This window comes from Netta rufina (genome assembly GCF_964035555.1).
Source record: "Netta rufina genome assembly, chromosome: 4".
NCBI classification, from domain to species: Eukaryota; Metazoa; Chordata; class Aves; order Anseriformes; family Anatidae; genus Netta; species Netta rufina.
Window position 1 is genome coordinate 59,801,472 of NC_140127.1, and position 27,892 is coordinate 59,829,363.

Consider the following 27,892-nt stretch of genomic DNA (forward strand, 5'->3'; position numbering starts at 1 on the left):
TGTATCTCAAAAAGAAAGAATTATGAAACGCAATAGATGTAAAGCGTTTTTTGAGGTATATGAATATGTCAAAGTGCAGGTCTACGTTCAGAAGAGGCTTTGGAACAAATGAAAATAAAGCATTTTTTTTTTATCGAGAGAACAGACATTTTCCAACTTGCTTTTATCCACTATCGACTCAGAGTGACCCAGACCTTGATTTCATTTGCACTAGCTGTAAATCCAGCACAACTCTAGTGCTGTCAAAAGACTCCCTATTTCTGTGTCCTCGTACCATGAAGCAGCTTCATATTTATAAACTATACAATAACCACTCTAAAAGCATCTTGCTAACATTAAAAATGTTTAGATTTTTTCTAATTGTGTGAAAGTAGTTCTGAATCATGGAAGTAGTAATTTTTTTCCTGATCATTTTTTATCTCAGATGCAACTGCCATACCTTGTCTAAACCAATCCACACTCCAGCTTTCTAATGCTTGTTAGGAAAAAAAAACAAACACAAAAGAAAAATGCTCTTTGGCTCTCTTCTGTGTGAAAAGGAAATTTTGAAATTAACTGGCAGAACTAGAAATATAACTTGTAGGGGGTAAGAGTTTTTGTTGTTGTTCGTTGCAATCTCCTTTTCCTAATGAAGCTGTGGTAGCTGGAATTGCAAAAAAAAAAAAAAAAAAATTTGTTCTTTTTTTTCCCTCAAATTTTCAACCATTAGCAATGAAGTGTTAGGCTTTAGCACAATGTTGTACTTGTAAAACCCATGCCTTCATTAGATGAGATTGCTTAGTGAGATTGCTACATATGTGAAATTTTGCACATCCCTAAATCTGTATACTCTCTCGTAAGAGTCAGACGAAGCATTTTACATAGCATAAGAACAGAATCACAGAATCATCTAGGTTGGAAGAGACCTCCAAGATCACCTAGTCCGACCTCTGACCCAGCATTAGTCCTCCACTAAACCAGATCACTAAGCTCTACAAAAACACAAAGCTCTACAAAAACACAAATGCCATTCACAGTTTGTTTATAAAGAACAAGAATCTGTAGGTAACTGAGTAGGTGTTTTGAAGATTTCTGGTCATATGGTTTTAGGCCCTGTGTATCCAAAGGTGAAAATGACACAGGTATTTAGAAGCCTCTCTTCTAATGATTTTAATGGTGAAGTGGTATCCAAACTAGATTTATTTGATGGGTCTGGTACTTCTAGGCATAAGTCAGTAACAAGTTTGGGGATGTTAAGGTGTTTAAAAGGTGTGTCAACACACTGAAATTTGGGGATGATAAATGGAAAAAAAAAAGTTAGAAAATGAAAGCTATTTAACTTCAGACATGTAGTCAAAGATAAAGCACATTGCATCCACAAGCAAATATTCAAATCAGTGCTCTTAGTCTGCTGTAGGTGCAGATTAATGCTACTCAAAATGTGATCTTGATGAAAAGAATTTCACTCAGTAATCCAAATGCTCAGTGCCTTAAAGTACAAAAGCTGTGCCAAATGCAACAGAGATATTCAAAGATTTTGGTCATTTTGAATCAAAAACAAACTTGCATTTGTTTCTCCGAAAATGATTAATTATCTCTAGCAAAATTGTTGGTGAGTTTCTGATAACTTTATTTCTCAGCTGTACCCTCAGAATTTTGCATTAATTAATGAATTAACAAGCTTGCTAATTCGTTTCTATCAGAGAATCCAGAATTAACCTACCTAGTTATGTCTTCTTTTATGTCCTGAGATCAAACACATCTTTGGTATTTAATTAATAACAACAGTAATGAACAGTCATTGTCTCCAAGACAGTAACAAGGTGTTTACTGCTTTTAATGAATATCTTCAAGTGTGATCCTCTGTGTTAAACATAGAAAAGCCTTGTTTATGTCATATATGAAATAAGCTAATGTTTCTCGGGGCAGCTGTGATTTCAAAAGCATTTTGATACCAGCTGGTGTAAAGTAGCTACAGAGAAATATAGTTCCTCTTAACAGCAGCTCCTCCATGTCATTGCTAACCTTCATTGTCCTAAGAGCATCAGTGTCCCACCACTCCTGTGACTAACATTCACTGTGTGATTGCCTCCCAAAATCCTAAGGGCTAAACCCCAAAATGGATTTCAGTGCCTACCTACTTCTTCTGGCCTTGAACAAGACATAAAGGAACATGTGATCAGGTGGAATAATTTCAAGCTTTCCTATGAATCACACTATTCCCAGAGTACACACTAGTAAGCTTGATAATTAATTTATTAATAACTGGTTCTCCCCGAAGGTTTACTGAGGGATGAAGCGATCAGAAAGTCATTGATAACTGTGCTAAGAGATAATTTATCACCGCTGGGAAAAACAACAAATATAAGTTAATCACAGATCACAACCAGAGGCTCTGCACAGCTCTAGCTTGTCACTGGCAGCTGAGCAGGTGGTAGCAGTGAGCATACAGAGGCTCTAACATGGGTGCATTGATGCTCTGCTTTACAGCCCTTCAGTAAGCCATCCCCCTTTCGTGGAGAATAACTTATACACACAAGAGAGTTTGGCATTCGATCGAGGTCTTCACAAATACTTGCAGGCTCAGCAGGAAACTAAAAAGTTGGAAATAAGGAGCTATGGAAAAGAATATGGGCAAGTACCAAAGAGCATAGCTTCTGTGCTTCTGCCACAGACTGAAGAGAGACCCGACAAAGAGATGTAGAGATGTGCCTGAGTCTGGCCCTTCTCCGGAGTTTCAGACTCTCTGCCCCTAGATCTGATGCACCTCTCCTGTGACTAGGTGTTCAGCTGGGCAGGCCTTCTGTCCCTCTCAGTGGACAGTGTTGGCATCCTTATGGGATGTAAGTGTCCAAGCAGTACCTTGCTTCAAAAATAAATAGGCTCTGAAAGTAGAAAACCTCTCTCTCTAGGAGCCAGATGCCTAAACCAGAAAAGAAAACGCATCTGGGTACAGTAAATATTGTAATGGGGACTTGGGTTCATGCTAAATGGAGTGCCTGAGTCATGTGTCATTGAGGTGCTGGTAACAAGAGTGTAGACAGAGTCTCTCCAAGCTTATCTGGTACACTAAGTACTGTTGCTCCACCATAGCATTCGGCACTGGATCACAAGCTTAACAGCTCACAGAGCTTCACCACTCCTCTCGTGTACAATTCCTTCCACCAGGCAGGGCTTTGTTCTGTTCGAGGATCTAACATGAAATGCCCTGTGGATTCAGTCTGTCCATTGAATAAGATTTTCCATTTCTACATTGTTTTATTGTTATTTTCTTAAATCATATGAAATTAAATATGTAGAAATATATCCTGTCCTAGCTAGTCCTTATTCAGCTCATCACAACTTCCTCTTGTGATAAATCCTTTTTATTACTCCTGAACTTGACTGCTGTACTGGGTGACCCCAGGGAGCATTCAGACAAAGGTGGTGCACCTGAACCAAATTCTGTATGATTCCCAAACACCCTCATGCAATATGGAAGGAGATGATCTCTTCTTGCAAAGTTTAGAGCACACACCTGGATGGTTTTGAGCTGTTTCAGCTTTTACAAGGACATTCATTCCTACAAAGTCATATTTTCTGATGAATGTTTTTTAACGCTGATGATAGAAGGGCTACCTTGACTATGGGGATATAAATAATGCCAGTAAGCCACCTAACATATGGGTGGCACCTCAAAGAAAGGAATAAGGAGAAATAATCAGGAAAAGGCAAGTAGATATGACTTAACCATCAGAATAAATGCAAAGATGTTGCTGGCACCAAATTAAATTCAGAGCTCTGAAACATAATACTTTAAGAAAATAACATTATTGGAGACCCTTGCAGAGGAGTTCAGCAAATGCTACATCAAGAATGCAGTAAAACAGTGCAGAAGAATGTGAAGAAATAGTACTGAATTAAAAAGGTTAATTGCTAATGCTGTAATGTGATCAAATCTGTTCTGAATTTCTTGGACATTTTAATACTTAATATTATATTGTTAAAGAACCGTTTGGAGATTTAACCTGGTGACCCTCAATTAGTCACTGAGATGTAGACAAGAGAAGTTGAGCAAAACTCTTTTCAAGATTCATGTATTAATTTACCCCAAAGGACACATGTACCAATAATAGAGAAATTTATGAGAGAAAACCCAGAACATAAGAAATTAAAACTAAGATTCAAACTAAGAAAACCCAGAACATACCACCTGAATTGGTAAAAAGACCAAAGCTGTCAAAAGAGCTATGCTTACTAGACCACCTGGCACTGTGGTATCTGTGTATTCTCATCTGCATTGAGTATACGTATTTGACTATGTGGTACATTGGGCCTTTTTATGTCTAATCTCCATGCATTCTTTTCCATTGTTCCTGTTTTAAGAAAATGTACAAACATTGCCAGTGGTGATTCGAAACCATTCAGCTTTTGTAATGTCTGCTTTAAGTGTTACCCTAAGATTCCTTTGCCAATAATGTAAAAATGCACATTTAAATATAAACTTTTGCAGGACAGTTTCACAGATTTATGGGTTTACAAACGTATCAAATAGAATTGGGTAGAGGAGAAGGGTAGAAACAAAAAAGCTATTATTTTAAAAAATACAGTTAATGTGCTAAGAAATGCAAAAGACAGATGACAGCACATCCTGATTTATATTTTCTCCGATCTGGAAGATGTTTGTGCAATGTAAATAAGGTTTGTACTATTAAAAGAATATTAATTATGAAGCCAAACTCTAGTTCTAGCTCTAGTGTAATGTAAGTATGTCTACTTTTAAAATTGTTTGTCGGCTGATCAAGAACACAGTATGACAAATCCCATTAGTTATAGCTAACCTTATGCTAATTTGTCAGTGATCTGTATCAAACACTTCATGTATATAATCTCAGTAGTCTTCTGATTTACTTCTGTCGAGTAGCTCTACAGCATTAGAGCATTGGTGGGTGACAAGACCATTAAGGCATCATGTGGACATAAAATTGTATATTCCCTATCAGACTTCCAATAAAAGTTTTAAGTACTGAGGTGTATTGTAGCACACATGAGGTTTTAATGTTGACTGCACAAGATTGATCCAAGAGGTCTGGGAACCACGTATTCCACTTCCAACAAGGTATATATATAACAAGAATGGAACATTCCTCAGCAGATAATTCTTCCAAAATTGGTCTCCTGTGCTAAGATTAATCTAACTCCCACTTAAGCTTTGTTCTGGACCATTAAACCATGGGGGTTGCTTTTCCTTGGTAGCAAGTTCAACAAGGACTTCTTATGCGAGGCATTTCAGAGGATGAATACACTAATAGAAAATGATGGCTTATTTTATAGAAAATTACTCAATTTACTTATTATTAGTATAGCATACAGTGCCTAGATTTGTAATTATTTAAATAACCAGCAATCTGTAAAATTTGCTGTCAAGTGAAAGAAATAGAAACAACACACCTTTCAAGACTTCTGTGATTCTGATGAATGCATTAGTCTGCATTTCTGAGTGTTTGTGAAAAACTGTTTAATTCCAAACTGACCCAGAGCTTTTGTCTATTTAGGATTTTGTTATGGGTCTCTCAATTTTACTCCGAGGGACGGTACAGGAGAAACTGAACTGGGCTTTCAATTTGTATGATATAAATAAGGATGGATATATAACTAAAGAGGTAAGGTCTACTTTTTATGTTAATCACTGAAACTAACCGTTGTATACACAAGGCCTGCTTCGAAAGAAGAATGGCTTCAGAGGCAGCCTTGTCAAATTAGATATGTCAACCAATAAACCTACAACATATTATGAAACTAAACAAGCTAAAAATAATTTTCTCATTTTAAAGGCATATATAGAAATTGAAAAGGAAAAATTACCACAGAAATAATGGATGGCCAAAATTCTTCAGGTACTGAGACATTTGGCTTCCACTTAAGCAAGTTTTTTTTTTTCACTAGAATAAAGTAGTTTGGTAGGATATTTGGACCCAAGAAAATTAAATGGGCTTCAACCATAATTAATTTTTTCCAATCTATTTCTAAAATTTTTACTTGAAACAGAATACATATAAAAAGATTCTTAAATCCTTTATACTGCAAAGATCCAACCACACCTGATGGTGGGACCAAACCTGTGGCTTCATAATTTTTTTTTTCAACAGTAGGTCTTTATATAGATATATTACACTTTTGGTTTTGCACTTTGAGAGATAACTTAATGATTACTACAGAAGGTCAATCTACAAAACAATCTCTTCATCATACTAGCAGATGATGTATTTATGATTATCCTTACAGTTTTCATAACCCACGCTATTAAAAATATATATTTTTTTAAATAAAAAAGGAAAATTTGCATGTGTGCAAGTGTATGTACAGGTGTTTCTTCTTTCTTTTGAAAACTCAGTTGTATGAAGATTTGTGCTTTAACTTGCTTTTACAGAACTTCTTTTCCTGGTTATTTTTATTCTCTAGGCCTCAGGAGACTCTTCCCACAATCAGTGAATTTGCACATACTCCAAATAATTTTAAAATTATTTAAAATCAGAAGCATTCTTCTGAATCTATGAAAGCTGAACTTATATGCTAGAATTCCTAGGAACATACAGTTCATTCTTGAAGCTATTCTATCACAAAATAGGCAAATCTCAAATTTTTGTTCTAAAATGTAAATCTTAGAAAGCTGTTCTGAGCCAAAACAGTATCTACAATGCAGCTTACATTACACACATATTTTTTCTCTTCAGGAAATGCTTGATATCATGAAAGCAATATATGATATGATGGGAAAATGCACTTATCCTGTTCTCAAGGAGGACGCACCTAGACAACATGTGGAAACATTTTTCCAGGTGGGTGAGGTAACATAAGGAGCTAAAAAGACTGCTCTGTTAGCGGGTACGAATAGATTTTCTTTGTTGTAATAGTTTTGCACATCCTATCAATTTTGTTATCTTTTTTCATTCTTTGTGGTTTCATCCCAAGTCACTTGTTTCTCAGATCTATTCACTACACCTTGCCTTTTCAACAAGCAGGTCTTTAAACTTATTCTAGTGTATCACTTCTTACATCTTTCCAGCATTTTGGCCTGCTTGGTCCCTAGGCTTACATATAACCCAAATGAATAATAAAAAGGACTTATTTTATGTACAATTATCAGGGTGATAATCATACATTGTTATTGTTTTTGAACAGAAAATGGACAAAAACAAAGATGGAGTAGTGACCATAGATGAATTCATTGAGAGCTGCCAGAAGGTAAGTGTCAAAACCCCACTGAAGCGTCAAACCCCTATCAGTTGGCTAGTGCTATCATAGTGCTACACAGTTTTTTGGTGTGACAGTGAGCAGAACAGCATTTTTTTTTTCTCTAGTTCATAGCAAAAAAAGTTTCTTCACATACAGCTAAATGTTTATTTCTACTTTTTCCCCATGCTGGGGAATGTTCTTGTCACGATTGGCATATAGTCACAACAATAATAATAATATTGCTTGAAAATTTATCATATATAGGACTGTTCCTCCAAGAGTGAGTTTTAGGGCTGAACGTCTTAAGAAGGCCGAGTAGAAGGAGCTTGCAAAGTGTTAGATGGCAAGAGTTAACAGCAGGCAATTTTTTTTTCCATTGCAAAGGAGTAAGAACTGACTGTGATTACCAGTTGCAAGTGTTTACACTGCTCAGGTGGCTGTTAATTTTCCTCAGCTGCTGAAAGCAGCTCATTGCCTTTTGAGCCACAAATGAGAATAAATTTATGTAGCAGGGATTACAGGCTCTTTTTGCTCCTCTGCCCTTTGGGAACTGGCTAGTTTTTAGACTAGGAGCTGATATTAGAAAAGGTAAGTTGTGTTTTCAGAAATTTAAGGAACTACCATCAATTTGTTGGTTTAAAAAGTCAAGAAAAATAAACATGACATAGTACAAAATAACTGTAAAGTGTTGCATCAGACCTAGTGATGAGATAAATAAAACCAGTGGTATTTATCACAATGAAAAATATACGGAATTGTAGCAGTGTTCAGCTGGTAAGTCCACCTTGTCCAAACTGACTGATTAGTATGAAGCTGCCAGAGAGTAGCACTATAGACTGTGTGTATTGCTTTTTACCTCCTACACCAAGAAGCATACAGTAGGCAAGAGACACGATAGAACAAGACCAGCAAGAACAATGCAGTTAGTGTGTGATAGATTTATAATCATTTGGAATATAGGAAGCTGACATAGCAAAGATGTTCTGCTATTTGTCTCGTTTTATGTGTCTGCAGTTATTCCTTGGAATTGCTTTCTTGATTTAAAAGCAGTAATATATAGAGGGGTCACAACCACTTATTAAGTGAGTCTTTGATCAGTTGTAATCCACTGACTTTGGTGTATAATGGAAAGAAAACAGCTCTTCTAACTGGTTGTTCTGTGTACCCTTAGTAATGGGTACTGGATAGTGTCCTGTCAGCAGAGCTACATTGATTATGGTTCTAGCTCATCAGTCTTGTTCAATATGAATGGAAGGTATTTGCTCTAATAAAGCTGAGGGATCATCTGAAACAGAGATGAGATTCATCTGAGGTCTGCTGAGTTCTGGAACTTAAATCAAGTCCAACCTGAATGTGATAGTGATTATGGTGGTGGACTGCATGATTCGGTTTCAAAGAAAATTAGTCTGTTCAGTAAGGAATCATGTGTTCTCCTTTTCCAGTGCGATTCACACTTTCTCACTTCTGTTGGAAGATTTCGTATTTATCTCTTCTGATTATTCAGAATCTACATGATAGAGAGAGATCCTCTAAATCATTACATGATAGAGACACCATTCACTCTTCTTAATGGACAGATCATCTTGACACTTCACTTTATTTTAACTTCAAAGGTGGCGTACAAAAAGTACCTTGCTGTCTAATTTTTTGTCTCTCTGCCTATGAAGACCTGTTCTCTTATTAAGAGCTCTGAGCTGCAGTGTTTAATTCATGTTTACATCAGGATTTTGTTTCAGAAACGAGATCTGCGTTTTAGATTCAACCTGAATCTTTCAAGAAACTTTGTTCAGAAAATGTGCTCTATTCATGTGGTTTCAGCATTTTCCAGATTATGTTTCTTCCAAAGGACAGTAGTGGCCTCCTTCTTTTAAAACACAGCTGTAGGAAAACCTTTTGCTAATATCTTAGTACGTACAAGACTGATCTAGAAAGACAACATTTAACTTCTTTTATTTGCTCAGCATGCAGTGATTTGCATCACTCCGGGACTAAGAATTCTCCTTGTTCATGAGTACATATCTAAGTTTGCTCTAGGCATTGTTAATTCTGTGATCTCTCCTATAGTAAACTTGTCTGTGTTTTAGACATGATGAAACATTTTTATAGCCTTTCTGTATGTTCTATGGAAAAAACAGGGTTATCAGTATTGCTTTTTGTTCAGCATCTCTTTCCCAAGATGCAAAATACTCATCTAATTCAATTTTTCCACCTAGGGAAAAAGTCCACACCTGACCACTGTCTAGATTGTTGCTGTTTCTGCTATAAACGTTTGCTTATCTGAATCTTTTGCTACTGAATCTGTAAACTCAGGATGGGGCACAGCACACTTCCAGTTCCCTAGACTTTTACATCTGTTGGTTTCCTCATCTGTGAACCCTCCTATGGCTTTAAGGCGGACATCTGAGCAAGTCTACTCAAAACCTTCCCTGCCAGTTTGCATAACAAATGACTCTACCTCAAACCCTGGAATGGGAATGCCCGTTGATGAATGGTCTTCTCTCCTCACTGGGTATAAGGACCTATCTCTGACCATGACAAAGAGAGGACTGCAGAAGTACTTCTTTATCATCATAACTAATTTCCACACTTCTGTCCTCTCACTGCTTGGTGCTGGTAGGAAGTGGCCTGACTCAGGCATTATTGTTTCCTATCTACAGCAACACCATGAGGAACAAAGGTGAAGTAAGGCATGCATGGTGCGTAAGTGAATAACTTAAAGGACCTTCTGATAAAGAAAAAAGGGGCTTCTGGGACAGTTATTTTCTGCAAGAGTAATCCATTCTGTAAGGAGTCTTGATAGGTCTGGGCTAGTCAGAAGAGAGCAAAGGAGCTGTATCAGAGTTCAGGAAGAAAAACCTCAAAGTGAGCTTGCAGTTATGTCAGGCCTGGCAAAGCCCAGTCATCTATATTTTGTAGTTTATATGGACTATGCAATCACCACCCTTAACGTCAGGAATCTAAACAAAGCTATTATGAAACACTGCTTAGAAAAATGTACTGGGAGAAAAACAAGAGGCAAATAAGAAAGATTAAAGTATTTTAGAACTCTTTGCTAAGTGTAAATCAAACATCTGCATTTTTCTGAAGATAGAAAAAACACACTGAAAGCCACAATGTTCCAAATATCATGACAAATCTGTGATGTCTTCTGATGACCCTTCCCATCTGACTGAATAAAGGAGGGGCATTTAGAAGGTTTCTGTATTGAAGCAGCAAACTTCAGAAATATGGAGCTGATTTTAGAAAACAGCTAGTTTCATTAGTAATGATACGTGTATTAGGAAATGTCAAAACACTTTCTAAATGAAGAACATATTGCTTAGCTAAACTTCATTGCTGATGTATACACAAAACATTTGTAAATGATTAAACGACAAACGATTCTAGTCAAAGCAAACATTTTAACCTTACAGCAATGAACTTCAAAGGTGTATATTGATATTACAAAACAATGCAGAGAAAAGAACTTAAATTACTGTAAATTAAAATTAACTTAGCAAATTTCATATGCAAACTTTAAAAGCATTAATCTACATAGCATTAAAATTTTCAGTTAGGTATCATTGCTTTGATAAATTAGTTTGCTAGTGAAAAATAGTGTGTGGATCACTTCTTACAGCAACACCACTTGAGATGCCATATAGAATCAAAGATGAAAACCCTACTGTGCATGTGTCATAACAACATGAGAAAATTACCCAGTTGTCATTTTCTATGAAACAAATCAACCCTAGACTGAACAGAGAATAATTTAACTGTGATTTCATGCTTAATCATGTGTTATTATTGGAATATTAATGTACCTACAGACCTATCAGTTGTGGAGAACACTGATAATCCAAGAGGTGTTTTTGTCTGCACTCCTTTTATGAAATGTTCTAAAATAGTCAGTCTTATTTACACATTTGAATTAAAGGTGGTTAGTTTATCTCTTGAGAAAGTACTAATTGGTATTCATTCAGGTTAAAAAATAAAAATCATTAGTGGCATCAACAATTGCTCAATGAATGTGTAACCTATTCTTGCAACTGTACTGGTGATGCAGAAGTGCCACCACCAAATACAGGCTATTAGAAATAAACTCTTTCTTCTATACAATGAAATGTATAAGGTATATAAACAATTTATTTTCTTCTGACTGCTGTGCTGAGAGTTATTTACTAATAGAAACTGAAGTGCAGAGTGATGCATCAGTAAACATGGGGCATTACTTAGAATTTGAAGGTTTTGTTGCCTATCTAATGCAAAGCAGAAAGTAGAATTAGGAAGCTGTCTGCATCTTTCAGTGTGAACACACAAAAAGGATAAGCTGAGGAGTAAAAGTGTTTGATGGTTCTCTGGGGAATTGACTGATTCTTCCAATCAAACAAAGATCCACATTTAAATCTATTTTATTTTAGTAATCCATAGCTATACAATAGGATGGGTCAGAATTGGAAAAAAAAAAAAAGCTTCTGTGTATGGTATGCAATGCATGTACTAGTAACTTCATGTACTATACGTTATGTAGTAATTCCTGATTCACACTACGGATATAGAAATTATTCTTTGAGTATTTATTGTCTATTTATACTTATATTGTCTATTTATACTTATATTGTCTATTTATACTTATATTAAACTTATAACCTCCAAAATACTGCAGACCATATTTTCTTAACATGCTTATGCATTCTTGACAGACTAGTTTTGGTTTAATTAATGGACACAAATTAGGAGTAGATCCATTAATAGCCATTTTCTGCTAACGCTTTCTCCAAGCAAGATGAAAAATAGACACATGTACAGTTAGTTCCACCCAATTTCACTATAGATATTTGCCAACTACATTTGTAATGGTGTATGACTTGTGTTTGGTTTATGTGTTTTTTTGTTTTTTTGTTTTTTTTTTTGTTACAGGATGAGAATATAATGCGATCCATGCAGCTCTTTGAAAATGTGATATAAAGAAGGCATTAGGTCAACATTTAATGGACAAACATGAGCTATTCTGCAATACTATCCAAAAGATGGATTTCCCACTTTACCATACATAAAATTACTCAGCTTTATATTGAGATATGTATTATGCAAATAAGTCTTTTTTTTTTTATTAGAAAGTTCCCCCCCAAATCTTTTCAAACTTTTTTTTTTTTTATTTAGCACCTCAAAAGTGGGTACTTAACAATATTGTTCTGAAAAGTCTGGTTTTTATTTCAAAACCCCCAAGATAGGACCTGACTTTATGCAGCTTTATTATCATTCCAACCCCTAGATAAAATAGATTTAATCTCATAAGGAGATTAAATAAATACTCTTAGTTTTGCTACTCATTTGTACTGGATTCAGCTCCAGGTGTTTGAGTGTATTTATTAAATCTCAGCTTCTAATTTATACAGAGGCATTACCATGTATTTCCTTTCCACGTTTGTATGGTGTAGTCCTCAGTTTTTTTAATAATAATTTAACTTAATGTGCTATGTGCAATGCACAGCTTGCTGCAATTGCCTTCCACCTTTGACTTGCTTCTCTCCTCTTTGAAAAAGAAGACCAAAACCCCAAACTTAACAAAATAAATAACTTGAGAGGAAGAGATGTTATGTAACACAACTTTAAGTGATAATTGCTTAGGTAGATTTATTCCCTAACAAATACTAGTAAACTTCTATTAATCATACTTATCTATTAAATCTGCGTTTATTTTTTCATGCCATTAATATCAAAAGTCCTTATATTACTAATAATTCTTGGACATATATACGAAGATCTTTGCTTAAAATTAAAGAATCTTCTGACCTTGAATTTTTCATGAAGAAAACTTAACTGGATCCTAACACTGTGTTCATGGGTATGTGTCTTGTTGCCTTTAATGAAGAAGAAAACCACAACGTTCCTTTGAAACTTCTGTTCCTCTTCAGTGCACAGACTGAATATCACTACATAGCGACATCTACTAATAACGAATTCTAGACAGGATAACATCTGTATCAGCTTTTTTGTAATATCTTTAATTATGAGAAAGGATTAGAAAAAAAAATGAAGCTTCAGCTATACAATATCATCTATGTGTGATAAGTGCATTACATTTTTTAGGATAATTTCTTAATTAAGACTGGAGCAAGCTTAATTCTGAATCTAGATTAAAAATGTATGCCCCCTCCAATACATGTAATTTTTAAGATATGTTGTCCAGAGATTTATGCCAATACTTCAAAATAGGTGAAATGCTATCAGAGATAAGCCAATCTTCATTGTGACATTGCTGCAGAAAATGTGAAATGGGATTAATGAAGTAGAAAGAATGTGGCAAACATTCTTTCACAAAAATAAATAAATAAATCAGGTATCTATTCTGGTGTAGAGATGGGATGTTAGACGCATGTTGAAGGCTGCTCTGCTATCACCAGTGTAGGATAAGAGTAGTACAATACATGTACACCTGAAATTTGCTGTAGTGTGTTTGTGTAAACTAAATGTGCACATTTTGTAAAAAAATAAAATAAGAAATAAAGTAAACAAAGAAAAACCAGCATGAACAATTTTTTGTGTTGTTAAATAACTGTATTTCTTCAGATTTAACATTTCTGCCAACAAAATTAAGTTATTTTAAAATGCTTAAATATATATACATGTATGTCTTGACTTTGCACAGAACTTAACCACAGTTCTGAATTAAATTAACTACCACTTTAGTCAGTTCTCCCCCATAGGGTAACTCAAACACATAGAACAACAAACCTGAACAGTATTTATTTCAAGATCTGTCCGTCAATAGTTTGCAATCAAGCTCAAGTACACTCATGGACAAATGCTGTTCCAGCTTCTGAAAACAACATGCCGAGTACGCAATGAGCAAATACAGCTTGCTACCTGTATGGTAAGCTTCATACCTTCAAAAGCTCAAAAAGTCTAGGTGAGTTCTTTTAGTTCTATGTCTAATCCACTAAGTCCTGATGAACCCAAACTGCATCCATTGGGACACAATAAGTTAAATGTTTCAAAAGTGCATTGTAATTTAGCACTATGTGAATTCCCATTTAAGTAAGTATAAATTGTTTTGCATCATACAAATCTACAAAACATACTAAGCAAATCTATTAAAGGAAAATGCAATTTACAACAAAATATGAATCTATATTTACTCAGCCTTTGAAATAATAGCCAATTTGTCAGTGTCCTTGTAAGCACAATGCATACATAAATAGCAGCCAATAGAGAATTATTTTAAACAGTCTCATAATTATATATTCATAAACTGATGGGATGTTTCCCACTTTCCATTACACTGAAGAACTGTGATTAGTTTAAGAGAACATAGCATACCACAAAGAAGTGTTGGTGACGCTCACAGGCACTTAATCTTCAAACTTGACCTCACAGTACAACTCACTACAGATTTTTTTTTGTTCAAGAGGATATAGAACAATAGGTTGGAATTTTAGATTTGATGATAGCCACAGTCGCCTGTTAATGAAAATACAATAAGTTTAAACACAACAATTAGCCCTAGCACTACATAGGAGAAGATTCACTTAATAATTATAAATTGTATAATTTAAAACTTTTGCTTAGTTACCTTCTTCTAACGAAACAGTACAAAACTAAAATTTAATACTTATAAGAAATTTACTTTCAAAAGAGCCGAAAATAATGGACAAAAAAAAGGAAACATTCTCAAAGGGATTTCCAATAGAAGTACTAATCATATTCATTGTAACATTTAAAAATAAGTGTATTAATTCGTTAGTTGAACTATATAATGTTGCTGGCTATAATCACGTTTTAGGAGCTTGTTTCCACTTTTCTGCCTTATCTTCTGACAGAATTTTAAAGGACATACAGAAAGACCACTCACAAACCCAACATACTACAAGAAATTAGCGGACAGACATAAGATTATTCACTGGATTAGCTCCATTAGACATAAATTCTCAGGACACCAAAATGAAATGTAATTTTCTTCTTCTCATCCCACTACACACAAACAACAATTTTCATGCTGCTTTGTCAGGATGTTTTGAAGTCTGCAAGATAAGCATTCCTATTGCCATTAAATGAATATGAGCACCCAAAAAAAAATAAAGAAGTGGTGCCTGCAGGTAATTTGGGTGCTTACTGACTATGGAAAACAAGTTCAGAAGCAGTAAGATATACACTGGTCCCTGCTTTTCAGGTGATTCCAATTCTTTGTCAGTGACCATATAATACCTTACATTCAAGTGCCCATGGGGTCATTAGAGCAAGTACTTTCCATTCTAGATGGATGTCCAAGCCAACACTCAGTTTTTCTGCTCTTGTCCTTGCAGCACAATGTACAGCAAGACAGAAGATGTCAACAGAATACTAGAGCACTATACCGTATTAGAATTATAACATAGAAGAATAGCCTATCATCTACTACTTAATGCATTTTTTTTTTTTGATGTATAACAACTGCAGATCTAACCTCTGCGTTAACCACGGTGGGCTAGAATGTTAGTATCTGATTTCCTCAGTAAGTGACCTCACTAAGCTATTAAGGAACGGGCAAGCATTATCAATAACAGCAAAAAGTATCCTTTAGCAAGAGTAAAAGCTGCTGAGGAAAGCACTTAAGCTCAGAAAAATGAACACAAAGCCTTCATCCCAAGTGTATTGAAGCAAGGCAAATATTCAGCCTGTGGTGTCAGGTGTCAATACTCCAGAAGGGACCAAAATCTATTTACAGGTTAACATTTGGTGAATTCCTCAGTCACTCGCTCTTCATGGGTATCTACCCTACCCTACAGCCTGTACAAGTAGCCTAAACGCTTTACTCAGCACGAAAATCTACATTTTAAGTGCTGCAGTGCCTAACTTGGAATAAAGACTCATAAGACATCCTGAATCTTACCGTACATAATCCACTCCACACACACTCTAAACCCTGGAAAAACTTCAAACTTTATGGAGAAATAGAAAATAATAAAAAACAATATTTTTTTTAAAGTATCTTATTTAGCCACTAAGTCTGCATGAGCTTCCCCTCAAGGACAATAAAATGTTCCAAGCAAATATCATGAGTAGGGATCCACATGGATGAACACTTGTTCCCAAAAAGAGCTCTCTTGAATTGATGTGCTATAGAAGTAGAGCCAAGCAGTTTCTGATATAGGTATTGATCCCTTAGAATATTTTACTGAAATGTACTCCTGCATTCCTGCTCTGAGATTGAAACAATGAATAACATATGAAAGTGGAAGTTAAAAAATGGGGGACAACAAAAGCTAGCTGGCAGAATACGGATCACACAGTGATTTAATGTCATTTCTATCATTCAATACCTCAGACTAAAACAACTATTTTACCATGGACTGGAATTGCCACAGTGCAAAATCCAGTGTTTTATGCAATATGAATAGTTGTGACATGCAAAGCATTACTCGGAACAGGGTTATTAATCTGAAAGGCAGAGATGAAAGCTGTCTTGGCAATGCTGCATTCATGCATGCAGATTACAGATTATTATCTGTTTAACTCACCTTTCCACCATATTGCTCCAACTTCTGTAAAGCAACTGTAATTTTTTCTTTAAATTTCTTGTCCATTAATCTTCTTGAAAGCTATTGGAAGAGTAAAATAAAAAGGTCTATTGCCCAATATAGTACTATATGTGCAAAAAATCCAATATAATTCTATTTTACTACTTTATTTTATCTGTCTTTGGTAAGTGAGGGCTGCAAGAAACATCACTTTATAGCTCGTAGCTGATGTCAAAGTATAAAAATTAGTCAAGGCAAAAGGTATGAAGTATTAACTGATGAGAGAGTTAAAGCTCAACTGTTAGCCAAACAATTTTAAATTGTTGGTTTTTAGCAAGCAAGTTTTAAAGAGGTATCAACATTAAAGCAAAGTCATTATTGAAGTATTGTCCACATGAAAAGTTGACACACTTTTCCTGTGCACTGAAAGAGATTTATTATAGTGGAAATAATCTAAACACGCAACCAAACAAACAAAAAAGCTGCTTTAGATTCTCTCTTCTGCACTGGGTATCTAATAAGTCATTTTATTTTGCTGTAAAAATTCACTTTGGAGGCAGGTTAAATTAAACCATGAAAAGCCTATTCAATAGAGGAAGAAAATCTACAGAAGGACGTCAATAGGAGGACTCAGTATAAAAATTACTTTCCACAGTTCAACTCAAGTTTATTGAATGAAAACTTCCTTGTGCAGAATTCCCATCTGAGAGAAGCAGAAATATTTCCCTATGTTACTTTATCAAGGCTTTCACAGATTTTTGAAAACATTCACACTCATTTACCAGTAAATATAAAAATTCCTTCAAAACATAGCATGTTTCACCTCAGGCTCAAAGCTGGATCTTTTTTAAGTAGTACAGAAAGCAATTCCATTTTTCTCCAATTTACCTTAACGTCAGTTTTTGGAGCCTGCTAGAACTTTATATGTCACCACATTATTAAAGAATAACAGATTTACACAGAGGAATATACAAAGCAATGCTTTTCATGAAACTGCTGAGTCTTCCAATATATCTGTGCAGATACTATAACAAACATCTTAACCATAAAAATACAGATGATCTGTTACTACAGCACTAAAAACTTACATTTGTGAGCAGATGCTTAAGATGATCATTAAGAGACGGGCCAACAACAGCACTCAGTTGAACTAAAGCATCCAATCCCCTTTCAAATACTTCATCATCTGAATGGGCCTTCAAAGGAAGGGGAAAATCCTGTCAGACTAATATTCAAACAAACACAGTTTCTTCAAAACTGCAATCTCTATATTATGATTGTATATAGTATTTTGATAAATTTAAAGTGCTGTGGAACTGCTAATTTTTGTAACATTACAAGCAGTTTAGAAATACAACATGACTGAATATAACTATCCAGATGTAATACTTTAATGCAGAAGTATTTTTTAAAGCAGAAAACAAAAGCATCCATGTCAGTGAAACTATTGCACTTCCTCAAAAAAAAAAAAAAAAAAAAAGGAAACTAATATTTGATTGATGAACAAATCAATAAATGTATTCATCAGGCAAAAAAGGCACTATACTGATAGTTTTGGAACATACCCTATGTGCACTGCTTCACAGCATGCTAAAAAGAAACTTTAAAATGTGCATATATCAAAATTGAGGGAAATTTTAGTTATAAATGTATTGAATACAGGGTAATTCCTAAGTAATTCATAACAATTGTCTTTGTTGGAGAAATCCACAAACAAATGACATTCTGGCTCAATGAATTTACTCCCCTGCCAACTACAGCTTTTTCATCTGCCAGCAATTATCACGCTGTTATCTACTTCTAAGGTGGCTTTGTCATTTCTATTGCTCCCATGGGAAAGTTCTTCTATATGAGTTCTCTACTGCTTTAGTTATCTCACTCTTCCCTGAGCAGAGAAATTGTTTCATGACCATTTTCCTTGTACTAATAGTGACCTTTATTTAAAGGGTCATTCTTCTATTCTGACATTTGGGCCCTGAATGTTTTGGTGTGTTGTTTTTTTTTTTGTTGTTGTTTAAGCAGAAGAAAGAAGAAGTCATTGCTCAGTAGGTTTTGATATAAAGTCTTGTCTCGTTAAATAGTGCAACAATAAAAATTATCAGATAAATAAGTTATTGGAAGAACACACAATAATATTTTTTCTAATTATGTCTTCCAAAATAAACCAAAGATGTTAATAATAAACAACACTGATCCTCTATTACACCTCTGAGTTTGTATCTCAAAGAATTTTCAGTGTTTATCCATCTCTATGAAAATATAACTGAAGCACAGCTAGAATAAACGACAGAAAATGGCCAAACTAAAAAAGTGTTCTGAAAGATATTAAAAAGATCCAAAAGAGTATTCCAGGCCAGTACTTTTAAAACACATTATTTTCTGAAGGAGTTGAAAAAATTACAAACATTTTAAAAATGAAGATTATGTCTTCAAACATTATAATAATATTCTTCCTTTTTCCTCATGGATGTATTCTATTTTATCTTTGTAGCATTTTTTTTTTTACATTTTTAAATGTAACGTGATTATTTATTCTGGCATCTCCACTTTATTTCATATCAAACATGTTTTGCATGTGGACATAAAAACCACCATGATTACTTATATTTTTTTCTGCTTATATTCATATCTTTAACAGAACATTTCTACAGAATTTGCCCATAGCTGCTATCACTCAGCTATACAAGGAGTTGCTCATCTGATTTTACTCTTAAAGACTCATTTATCTAAGTGAACCAAGGCAGGGATAACATGAGAAAAAGACACTATACCCCTACACCTGTGAACCCCAAAATAAAAGCCTGTCCAACAGATTTATCACGTTAATGTTTTCCTTGTAGTCCTCACCAGCTTAAAAAGAAAAAAAAATATCTATGAAAATCTCTGTAGGAAGAGTAAGACATACCAATGCAGCCTTTAACACTGGAACTAGACGAGGCAACAAGGGAATTGTTTTTTCAGCAGCACCTTCAACCATAAGTAATTCTTTAAAACCCTCCTTTGAAACAAATGTATAGGGATGCTTTGTCTCTCTCAGACCCTGTTGTAAATATAAAACGTTTTCTTAATAGTCTTTAAACAAAATCACTTTTAAAAAGTTCCATCTAGCACAAAGATAATGTTTAGATAACAGATCAATTCAAAACATAAGATACACTAACTCCACCGTGTGGATCCATTGAGTACAACTCTGCTCACAGAATATTCCTATTCATTTTTCTTTTGGAACACTGAATATTAAGACTCACATTGTGAACATTGCTATTTCAATCAGTACTTGTACTTCTTTAGGTAGAGTGATTAAAGATAATGATTTTTTTCAACAATACATATATATATATATAATATATATACACACACTTGTAACTAATTTCTGTACCCTGAGGGGAAAAAAAAAAAAGAAAAAAGAAAAAAAGAAAGTAAAATACCCCCCCTACAAACGCAAAAACTTTAAAATGGTACAAATAAGCATGTCTAGTCAAGACCTGAGCAGCAGAATTCAAAGATTTAAAGCCATATGGTAATACAAGCAATAGGAGCTGTAAGCTACTTTAGATATTGACATTTGATATTTCAAAAGGAAAAAAAAAGCTCACTCTATAGTATACACTTTATTCTACCTCCCAGACCGGATTCAACATTTATTTAGACTCCTGAAACATATCTGGTTGGCAGCGAGTTGAACAGCAGCCAGCTGTGTGCCCTGGCTGCCAGGAAGGCCAACTGGGGAACATCAGGCACAACACTCCTAGCTGCTGTGGCCTCAATTAGAGCACTGTGTGCATTTTGGGGCACCACAAAACAAGGACATAAAACTAGCAGAGCGTGTCCAAAGGAGGGCTACAAAGATAGTGAAGGGTCTAAAGAGGAAGACACATTAGGAGTGGCTGAAGTTGCTTGGCTTATTCAGCCCAGAGTAGAGAAGCCTGAGGGGAGGCCTCATGGCAGCCTGTTGTCTAGACTGACTCATTAAGCTCTAGGTCATCAAAGTACCTTGTACTTTTTGTACCCCGGTACCTCAGTTAGAAGAAATCCCTGAAGACTTCTGGTCACTATTAAGATTATTTAAAAATAACATTCAGATGGCTGAAGTTGATGGACAACCTTTGGAAGAAATCTTCATGTTTACCTCTATGTGAGCGAGACATACTGTTTACAACAGCATTTTAGAACTACATTTCCCTTCCTTGTCCTAAGTACCAATTTGTAGTTTAACCAGGAGCACATAATGAGTACTAAATATACCTCTGTGTAATTGTCAGTAAGCCATTAGACCCCTAATAATTCCTTTGCTGAACTTTCCACCTCTAATGAAGTCTGATTGACTCAGTCACTGGCAAAGTGTATGTCTACAAGTGCAAACACACACAGTTCAATATAAAAGTGTAACTCATCTGTTACACAAGTTCACATCTAGTTACAAAATCTAGCTTCTCAACCAGCTCAGGGCTCCAAAAAGGCCAGTGATTTAAATTGCTAAATATGAAGGAATGTACATAGCACACACATACAAAGTAATGTAGCAGCAACAAGAGGCAATGGGCACACAATGGAACACAGGAGGTTGTCTGAACATCAGAAAGCACTTCTGTGATGTGTAGGTAACAGAGTACAGGCACAGGTTGCCCTGAGAGTTTGCAGTCTCTCTCTCCTTGGAGAATTTCAAAAGCCACCTGGACATGGCCCTGGGCAAGCTGCTCTAGAATGACCTGCTTGAGAAGAAGGGGGGACAAAATGACTTCTAGAGGTCCCTTCCAACCTGAGGCATTCTGTGATTCTGTGTGGTATAACTGTGTGATATAACTGTGTGGTAAAGCAACGTGGAAGAGACAACCTCATTGTTTGGTCCAGAAAAGCATCTACAACAAGCTGTTAGAATGTAAAGAGGAAAATATTTTACGTAAGATTAAAGCAAAAGCAGATGAACAGTAGTGATTTCCATTTCTTCTCTGGTTTCTCATGAAAAGTCACAACTGTCTCATCTGTTTTTCACATCGAAAAAGTCGCTTATATTTGTATTTGTCTTTAATCTGTCAGGGTTTTGGATGATTGTGTTGAAAGAGGCTAACACCAAAGCCTTCCTCCTCTTCAGGTGTAACAATTTGTAAAACAGCATAACTGAAATGCATAACACTTTACTCAGATGCCTCCAAAGAAAAAGGATATACCTCTAGCTAAACCACATCTATTACAGAAATGGCACTATGAGGTCAAAAGAAGAAATAGCATTCTCCAGTGACCTAGAATAATAAGAAAAACTACGGAACATAGCAAAGTAGAGACAAATATATACAGATCGCAGCAGTCAGAAAGGAACAACTACTTTTTATCCCTCATAAAAGAAAAGTTTTATAAACACATTTCTTTATATAGTATCTCATTTGGACAAAGCTTTTTTACCCTTTGCATTTAGTATCAGATAAACAGTAAATTATTCATTTGCAGTGAAAAAAAAACTAACACAAAGAAATCCACCAGGTGGCTGTTACCAGAAAACAGGTAAGTGAAAAATCTAATACAGTTGGTTTTAAATTACTCTTTATATTATCCACAGTAGGTATCAGTTGACACTAGCTTGGAGGTGGGCATTTCTTTTCACCGTACGGGCACAGTCAGGACCTCCAAAGAAGTAGAAAAAGTCCATGACAGTTCACACATTTCAATGCATAAAGATCATTGCAGAGGCACACAAAGGCTAACAACAGTTTTTGACTGAAATTGAGCTGTGGAATTCAACTACACTGACTACTGAATGGTAGACTCCAATGCTTCCAAAAGGTATGAGTTAAAGAATCAATACTTCTTTGTGAACTCTGAAAATGCTTAGACCTTTTCAGTCCCAGGCAAATCCAGTCAGTGAACACATCCCTATGCATTTTTGGTGACTATATGATCAGTCTTTTACCTGTAAAAGGTTTATGTTTTCACAATCCCTAGAGGACTTTTTTGGACCCCGGACTGTAATTAATACACGTGAAAGGTTTGTGCTGTGGAAAGAAAAAAAAAAAAAAAAAAAAGAACAAAAACTCTTTGTAGGTGTTTGGAAGAACTGAAATCCTACTTTTTTCCACAGGGTTCCCACATCCCAGCTAAATGCTCAGGTCAGAAAGGGATGAGTTTGCTTCTCGTTTGTTATTTAACTTCATATTTGAAAGTGGGTCTGGAGACCGGCTGCACCTTAGCTCCTCCTACAACAATTTTAATTGAATCCTGAAAAAGCAGACTGGCATTACTTAGCTTTTAGGAGCATATAGCTCAGAGACACTTATTTATCTCCTGTTTCAAAGAATAAACTACAAACCACAGCAGTCCAGCTATAGTAGCAAATAAATAACACAGTAGCTGACATAAAAACGTAGCTACTGTACATCTGCATAACTTTTCAGCACTATGTGAAAGAAATACTGTATGCTTAACTATGCAAGAGTTTACCTCTGCCAGTGTTACAAGAAGAGGATCAAAAGGAACAGTTTCAGGAAGGCATTCCCATTTCAGTCTGTGTTTTACTGAGCCATGCACTAACCTGTATAAAGAAGTAAAGTTTGAACAAATTAACACACAACAAAACACAATTTATTTCATAGTACTTACTACAGACAAAAAAAGACTGCAAGATGTCTGCTTACTAAAATGGCACTGATTTTATTATTGTTGTTATTAGGGAGGAGAAAACATATGAAGAAATCTCATTTGTTTGTAAAAAAGTTTTAATACTTTACAAAAAAGCCATGTCAAACATGTAAAATTGCTTCTTTCTTTGAAAAGAGCTAAGTAGTAGAAATCTCTTCTGAAATGAATGGAATCAAACTGCTTAACTAAAAGAGCAAGGAGTTTTGAACAGATGTTTTTCAACTTGCATAATTCTACCTAACCATAATACATATAAGAAAGAAAAGAAACAAAACTAACATACCTGCATGGAATGCCACCTTTAGCATATATAGCGGCAAATGCAGAAGGTGTTCTAGAAGGAGTACCAAACTGTGAGGACACCAACAACCAAAAATTATTTGGTTATAACAGTAATGTTTGAATATGTTAAAACTGCTGTTTATCAAGAAAGGAACTTAATCACATGATTCTAAAAATAATCAAAAAAAGAAAGATCTTAGGATGGAAAACACATATGATTTATCAAAAAAGTCCTTTTCAGAATTGTCAGGCTAGGAGGTTGCAAAAATGAATACATTCCTGGTGGAACGCTCTCATTTTTCTACTTTGTCATGCAAATCTTAACACTGAAGTCTTACGGGTTCTCTCTTTAACAGACTAAGTACCTCTCACTCTCCTAATGATCCTTATTGCCATATGCAATATTGCCATATGCAATAAGGATGTGAAAAATTATATGCAGGTAACATGTATATGTAACATGCTTTGCTCCAATTCCAGCCTGATCTGAGTACAGACAAAAGTACAAGATGGCAAGATGATAGAGACACACCAAATGTTGGGCAAGATGGTATGAGGGCACTGGAAATCAGTGGGGAGCTTCATGGCAGGAAAACTTGCACAAAGTTATTTTATATGCATGCTTCTTATCCATGTGAGCTATGGTATCATTTACTGACATGATCATTCAATACTACTTTCAAGATTAAGCATCATATCACTAAGCATATAGCAGGAAATACCATGAAATCTTTATTTCTATCTTTCTAGTGTTTGCGCCTACATTAAGATTGTTAAAATTGTGTGCATGATTTGACTTCTTAGCTTAATTGATTGTATTAATTACAAAAGGTTTAAAGAAAAAAAAAATCACACATAGAAATTCCCGTATGAAAGTATCATCTTCTGCATGTATTTCCTGAAGCATGGAAATTTCTTCCATCAAGAGAACTATTTTAAACAAATAGAAATCCCATACCTATACATACCGGATCAATAGTTTTGGGATTCAGCTTGTCACTAGGCTTTTGCTGTGGTTTAGTTGCAGGTTCTGGAGAACATGGCAAAGGAGAGGATGCCTTACTTTTCTGTATTGCAGTCTTTGGTTTTATTTGGACGCCTGATGACATTCTTAGAACATTACTACCTATAACCAAAAAAGATTAAAAATATGAGTTCCCATTCCTGTAAGACAGAATACCAAAGGTTAGGATCCTGAGGTCTGAAGACTGACATTAACAAACAGAGGAGAAAATCTAAATAAGTGTACGACAAAAGAAACGCTTATTCTTCCACAACCTATGCAGTATAAGGGATCATTTAGACAGAGAAGTCTGTCACTTCATCTTTCAAGTGCATACACCTCATAATCTTGCACTGTTCTCCTTTACCTTACTCCTCTCCTTTATCTTCAAGATATAGCCTGCCTTCAGTGACAATCTATTTAAATGATAAGCTAATGTACCACAATTAAACAACTGAAAGTTTCTTTAGAACACACAAAAACATATATGACACAGAAACTATTATATTTGTAAAATGAAAATCGTTAACGCCATTAATCCTGAAGCCCTAGAAGACTGACAATAACTTAGAAAGAAAATTTACTAATTTTTAAGTGTAACCTTATTACCACAAAACTCTAATCATTTCAGAAAACACATAGTAAGAACTGTCAGCAAAATTGGAATCAACATATTTTAATGCCACAAAAACACTAAATAAAAAGTTCTTAGCATTAGTATTATGTATCACAAAACAGTGCTATCAGTGTCAACTTTTGAAATGTACACTTGCTCATAATGCAATTGTCTTAATAATAATACAAACGTATTTCTGTATTTCTCAGAAAAGTATTTAGAATTAACTTGGAAGTATTCTTTTTTTTTTTTTTTTCTCTTCCAGTAAGTAATTAAGATACACATCAAGGACTTTAACAGCGTTTTAACTAACATCAAAATCTAGATGCACTTCAAAAGCCACTGTTCACACCATCGCAGAAAGTTAAATAAATGAATAAATAATACATGGCAACAGGCAGATCAGTCCTTTGGGACAAAAGTTAAGATGGAAGATACAGACGGTGATAAAGGTTTTGTAAAAGCACAACTGCTACAGGGGGAGGCAGAAGGGAGTGGAAAAAGGACTTCTCATAGGGAGGCCTCGGCCTCCGAACAAGATGAAAGCCCTTGTGTAGGCAAGAGCTGGAAGAGGCACAGGCACGTACAGAGCTGAGGCCGCACGGGCACAGCTGGGAATCAAACAAGCGACACACCCACGCTTGATGTGGATGCGAACCGTCCCGCCGGCAGGTGACAGACTTCAAGCAAAGGACAGAAACATACAGACAACAAGAAAGAGCACACCTGAGAGGTGCCTTTCACTGCAGAAAGGAAGAAGCCTGGGCTTGGCTCCTGGAAGCCTCTTATCAGAGGCAGACCGACAGCGAGCAGGACTTTAAAGGCCACGCTGCTCACTTACCCTGCCCAGCGACAACCCTCCCGGAGCGCTGCTGGGACAGAGAACGAGAGAGACGAGGGGGACCCGAGCCCCGTAACCGCTGAGGGACTCAAACAGCCACCCTCTGCCGGCGGGCAACGACGATCCCCCGCCTCCTTCTTCCCTCCCTCCTCCTTCCCGAGAGGGCTCGGCGGGGCCCGACCCAGCGCTGCCGGCCCCGGCGTGCCAGGAGGAGAGCCCCGCTCCCCCCGCTCCGCTCCGCGCTTCCTGCCGGTTGCCGGGGAAGCTACGGGCCGCCGGGAGCCCAATCTTCCTCGGGAGCATGCGCGGGGTGCGGAGGGGAGGGGGCGTCAGCGCCTCAGGGTGGTCGCATGGAGGCCGGGCTGCGAGGGCTGACTGAGGCCGGTGCTGCCTCAGGGAGTGGCGGCCGTGTGCTCGTCCTTAGTCACCCCCTCACGGGGTACCGGCTACCAGCCCGCCTTTCCACCATGCTTTATGAGTGCTTCCAAGATCTCCTATGGAGATCTTATGCAGAACCCCAAGAGAAAGACCACAACCTGTGGGACAGTGGCAGCCCAAACACATGAAGCCCAAGCCGAATCACTGCCTCCCATCAGTGATTTCACTGGATCCTGTGGACTATTAACACACAAAAAAAAATGTAATAATAAAGCTTACCTCCAGCAGCCTTTGTGTGGGTTTGTCCAGATGCCAGGGGATCACTCCACATATCATCCTGGTGCGCTGGTGGCTTTGGTTGTGTGGTGTGCTGTGCTGGCTTGGAAAGCACGGTGAAAAGTCAAGGAGCTGAGGCTGTGTCTTGAGCGAATCACTGCTTAAACACTTGATTTCAGGCTAACAGGAACAAGGAGGAAGACAGAGTAAAGTTTAGAAGTCAGATTTTTTTCAACCTTCCTCATCTATTTCTGATTAGAATGGAGATAGTAAATTTTAATATGAAATTGCCACTCCTTGATACCCGATTTCTTAGTATCTTCACAAGGAAAACAAGATTCATAAAATATTCATCTTGCCTTTTTACTTTCATGTGACAAAAGTTTAGCTTACAACCATGGGGTCATACTCCATTTGAAATTTATTTTTGTTTCAATTATAAAGACAGAAAATATGTTTCTTTTATCAGATAACCCGCTCTCAAACTATACTGAAATTTGCGTCATAAATACAGTATTTATTCTTATAAAACACATCTGAATGTAGTTAATGACCTTTTGAGTAAAAGGATACATGTTTTTCTTCTGTGAACCCTATTAATCATCAGAATGCTTTTTTGCTTTCTTCAATAAGTGTGTTTATTTTTTTCACGCACTCAGCAGTAAATCTCCAAGCAAGACATTTTTTTGGTTTGCTGAAATTGTGTGGGATACAAACTTTCCACCGTCACACATTCTTTTTCACTTTTGTAATTTATACTGAGGAGCTGAATGTGTATGAGGCTATTCTTGTATTTCCCACAAAAAGAAAAAAAAAATGCACTCACAATGTTGAAAAGTCGTTGTTGGCTATTTGAAAACTACCATATTTTCCTTAGATTTTGTCCAATGATAGCATGTCATAATTAGTTTTATCCAACATAAATTGTTTGTGTCTGGAAGTTGTAAGTGAGGGCACTTACAAAGTTAAAATAGGGCTGCATAACTTAATGCTTTTATATGAGTGCAAGAGACCTGTTGAAAACACAGAGGAAAAAATGTTAAATATAATGCTGGAGAAACAGAAGGGAAGAGAAGCTTTTTACTTCATATCTAAATCTTTCAGCTTAAACCAACAGAAAATACAGTACTTCCACTTTTTTTGTGTGTGTTTTGTTATGTTTTGTTTTGTTTTGTTTCACAGTACCAAGGGTA

At 36.0% G+C, this 27,892-nt stretch overlaps 2 protein-coding genes across 9 annotated transcripts in view; one reads left to right on the forward strand and one right to left on the reverse strand.

The window, feature by feature from the left end:
• Positions 1–12,141, forward strand: part of KCNIP4 (potassium voltage-gated channel interacting protein 4) — a gene marked incomplete at both ends in the record, with an annotated part of 439,123 nt that extends 426,982 nt beyond the window's left edge. For all 8 annotated transcript variants that reach the window (XM_084285598.1, XM_084285597.1, XM_084285602.1 and 5 more), the window contains 4 exons: positions 5,514–5,621; positions 6,693–6,797; positions 7,141–7,203; positions 12,094–12,141. In XM_084285598.1, coding sequence (XP_084141724.1) covers positions 5,514–5,621; positions 6,693–6,797; positions 7,141–7,203; positions 12,094–12,141 — 324 coding nt within the window. The remainder of the gene's footprint in view (positions 1–5,513; positions 5,622–6,692; positions 6,798–7,140; positions 7,204–12,093) is intronic.
• A 1,621-nt stretch (positions 12,142–13,762) lies between these two features.
• Positions 13,763–26,258, reverse strand: PACRGL (parkin coregulated like). The gene is made up of 8 exons (XM_084285535.1): positions 26,046–26,258; positions 24,554–24,711; positions 23,587–23,654; positions 23,106–23,196; positions 19,579–19,713; positions 17,762–17,869; positions 16,674–16,754; positions 13,763–14,637 (listed from the first exon to the last, which is right to left on the reverse strand). Exons 2-8 carry the CDS (start codon positions 24,692–24,694, stop codon positions 14,581–14,583), a joined length of 681 nt encoding a protein of 226 aa, XP_084141661.1. The 5' UTR covers positions 24,695–24,711; positions 26,046–26,258; the 3' UTR covers positions 13,763–14,580.
• Between the last annotated feature and the right edge of the window lie 1,634 nt (positions 26,259–27,892).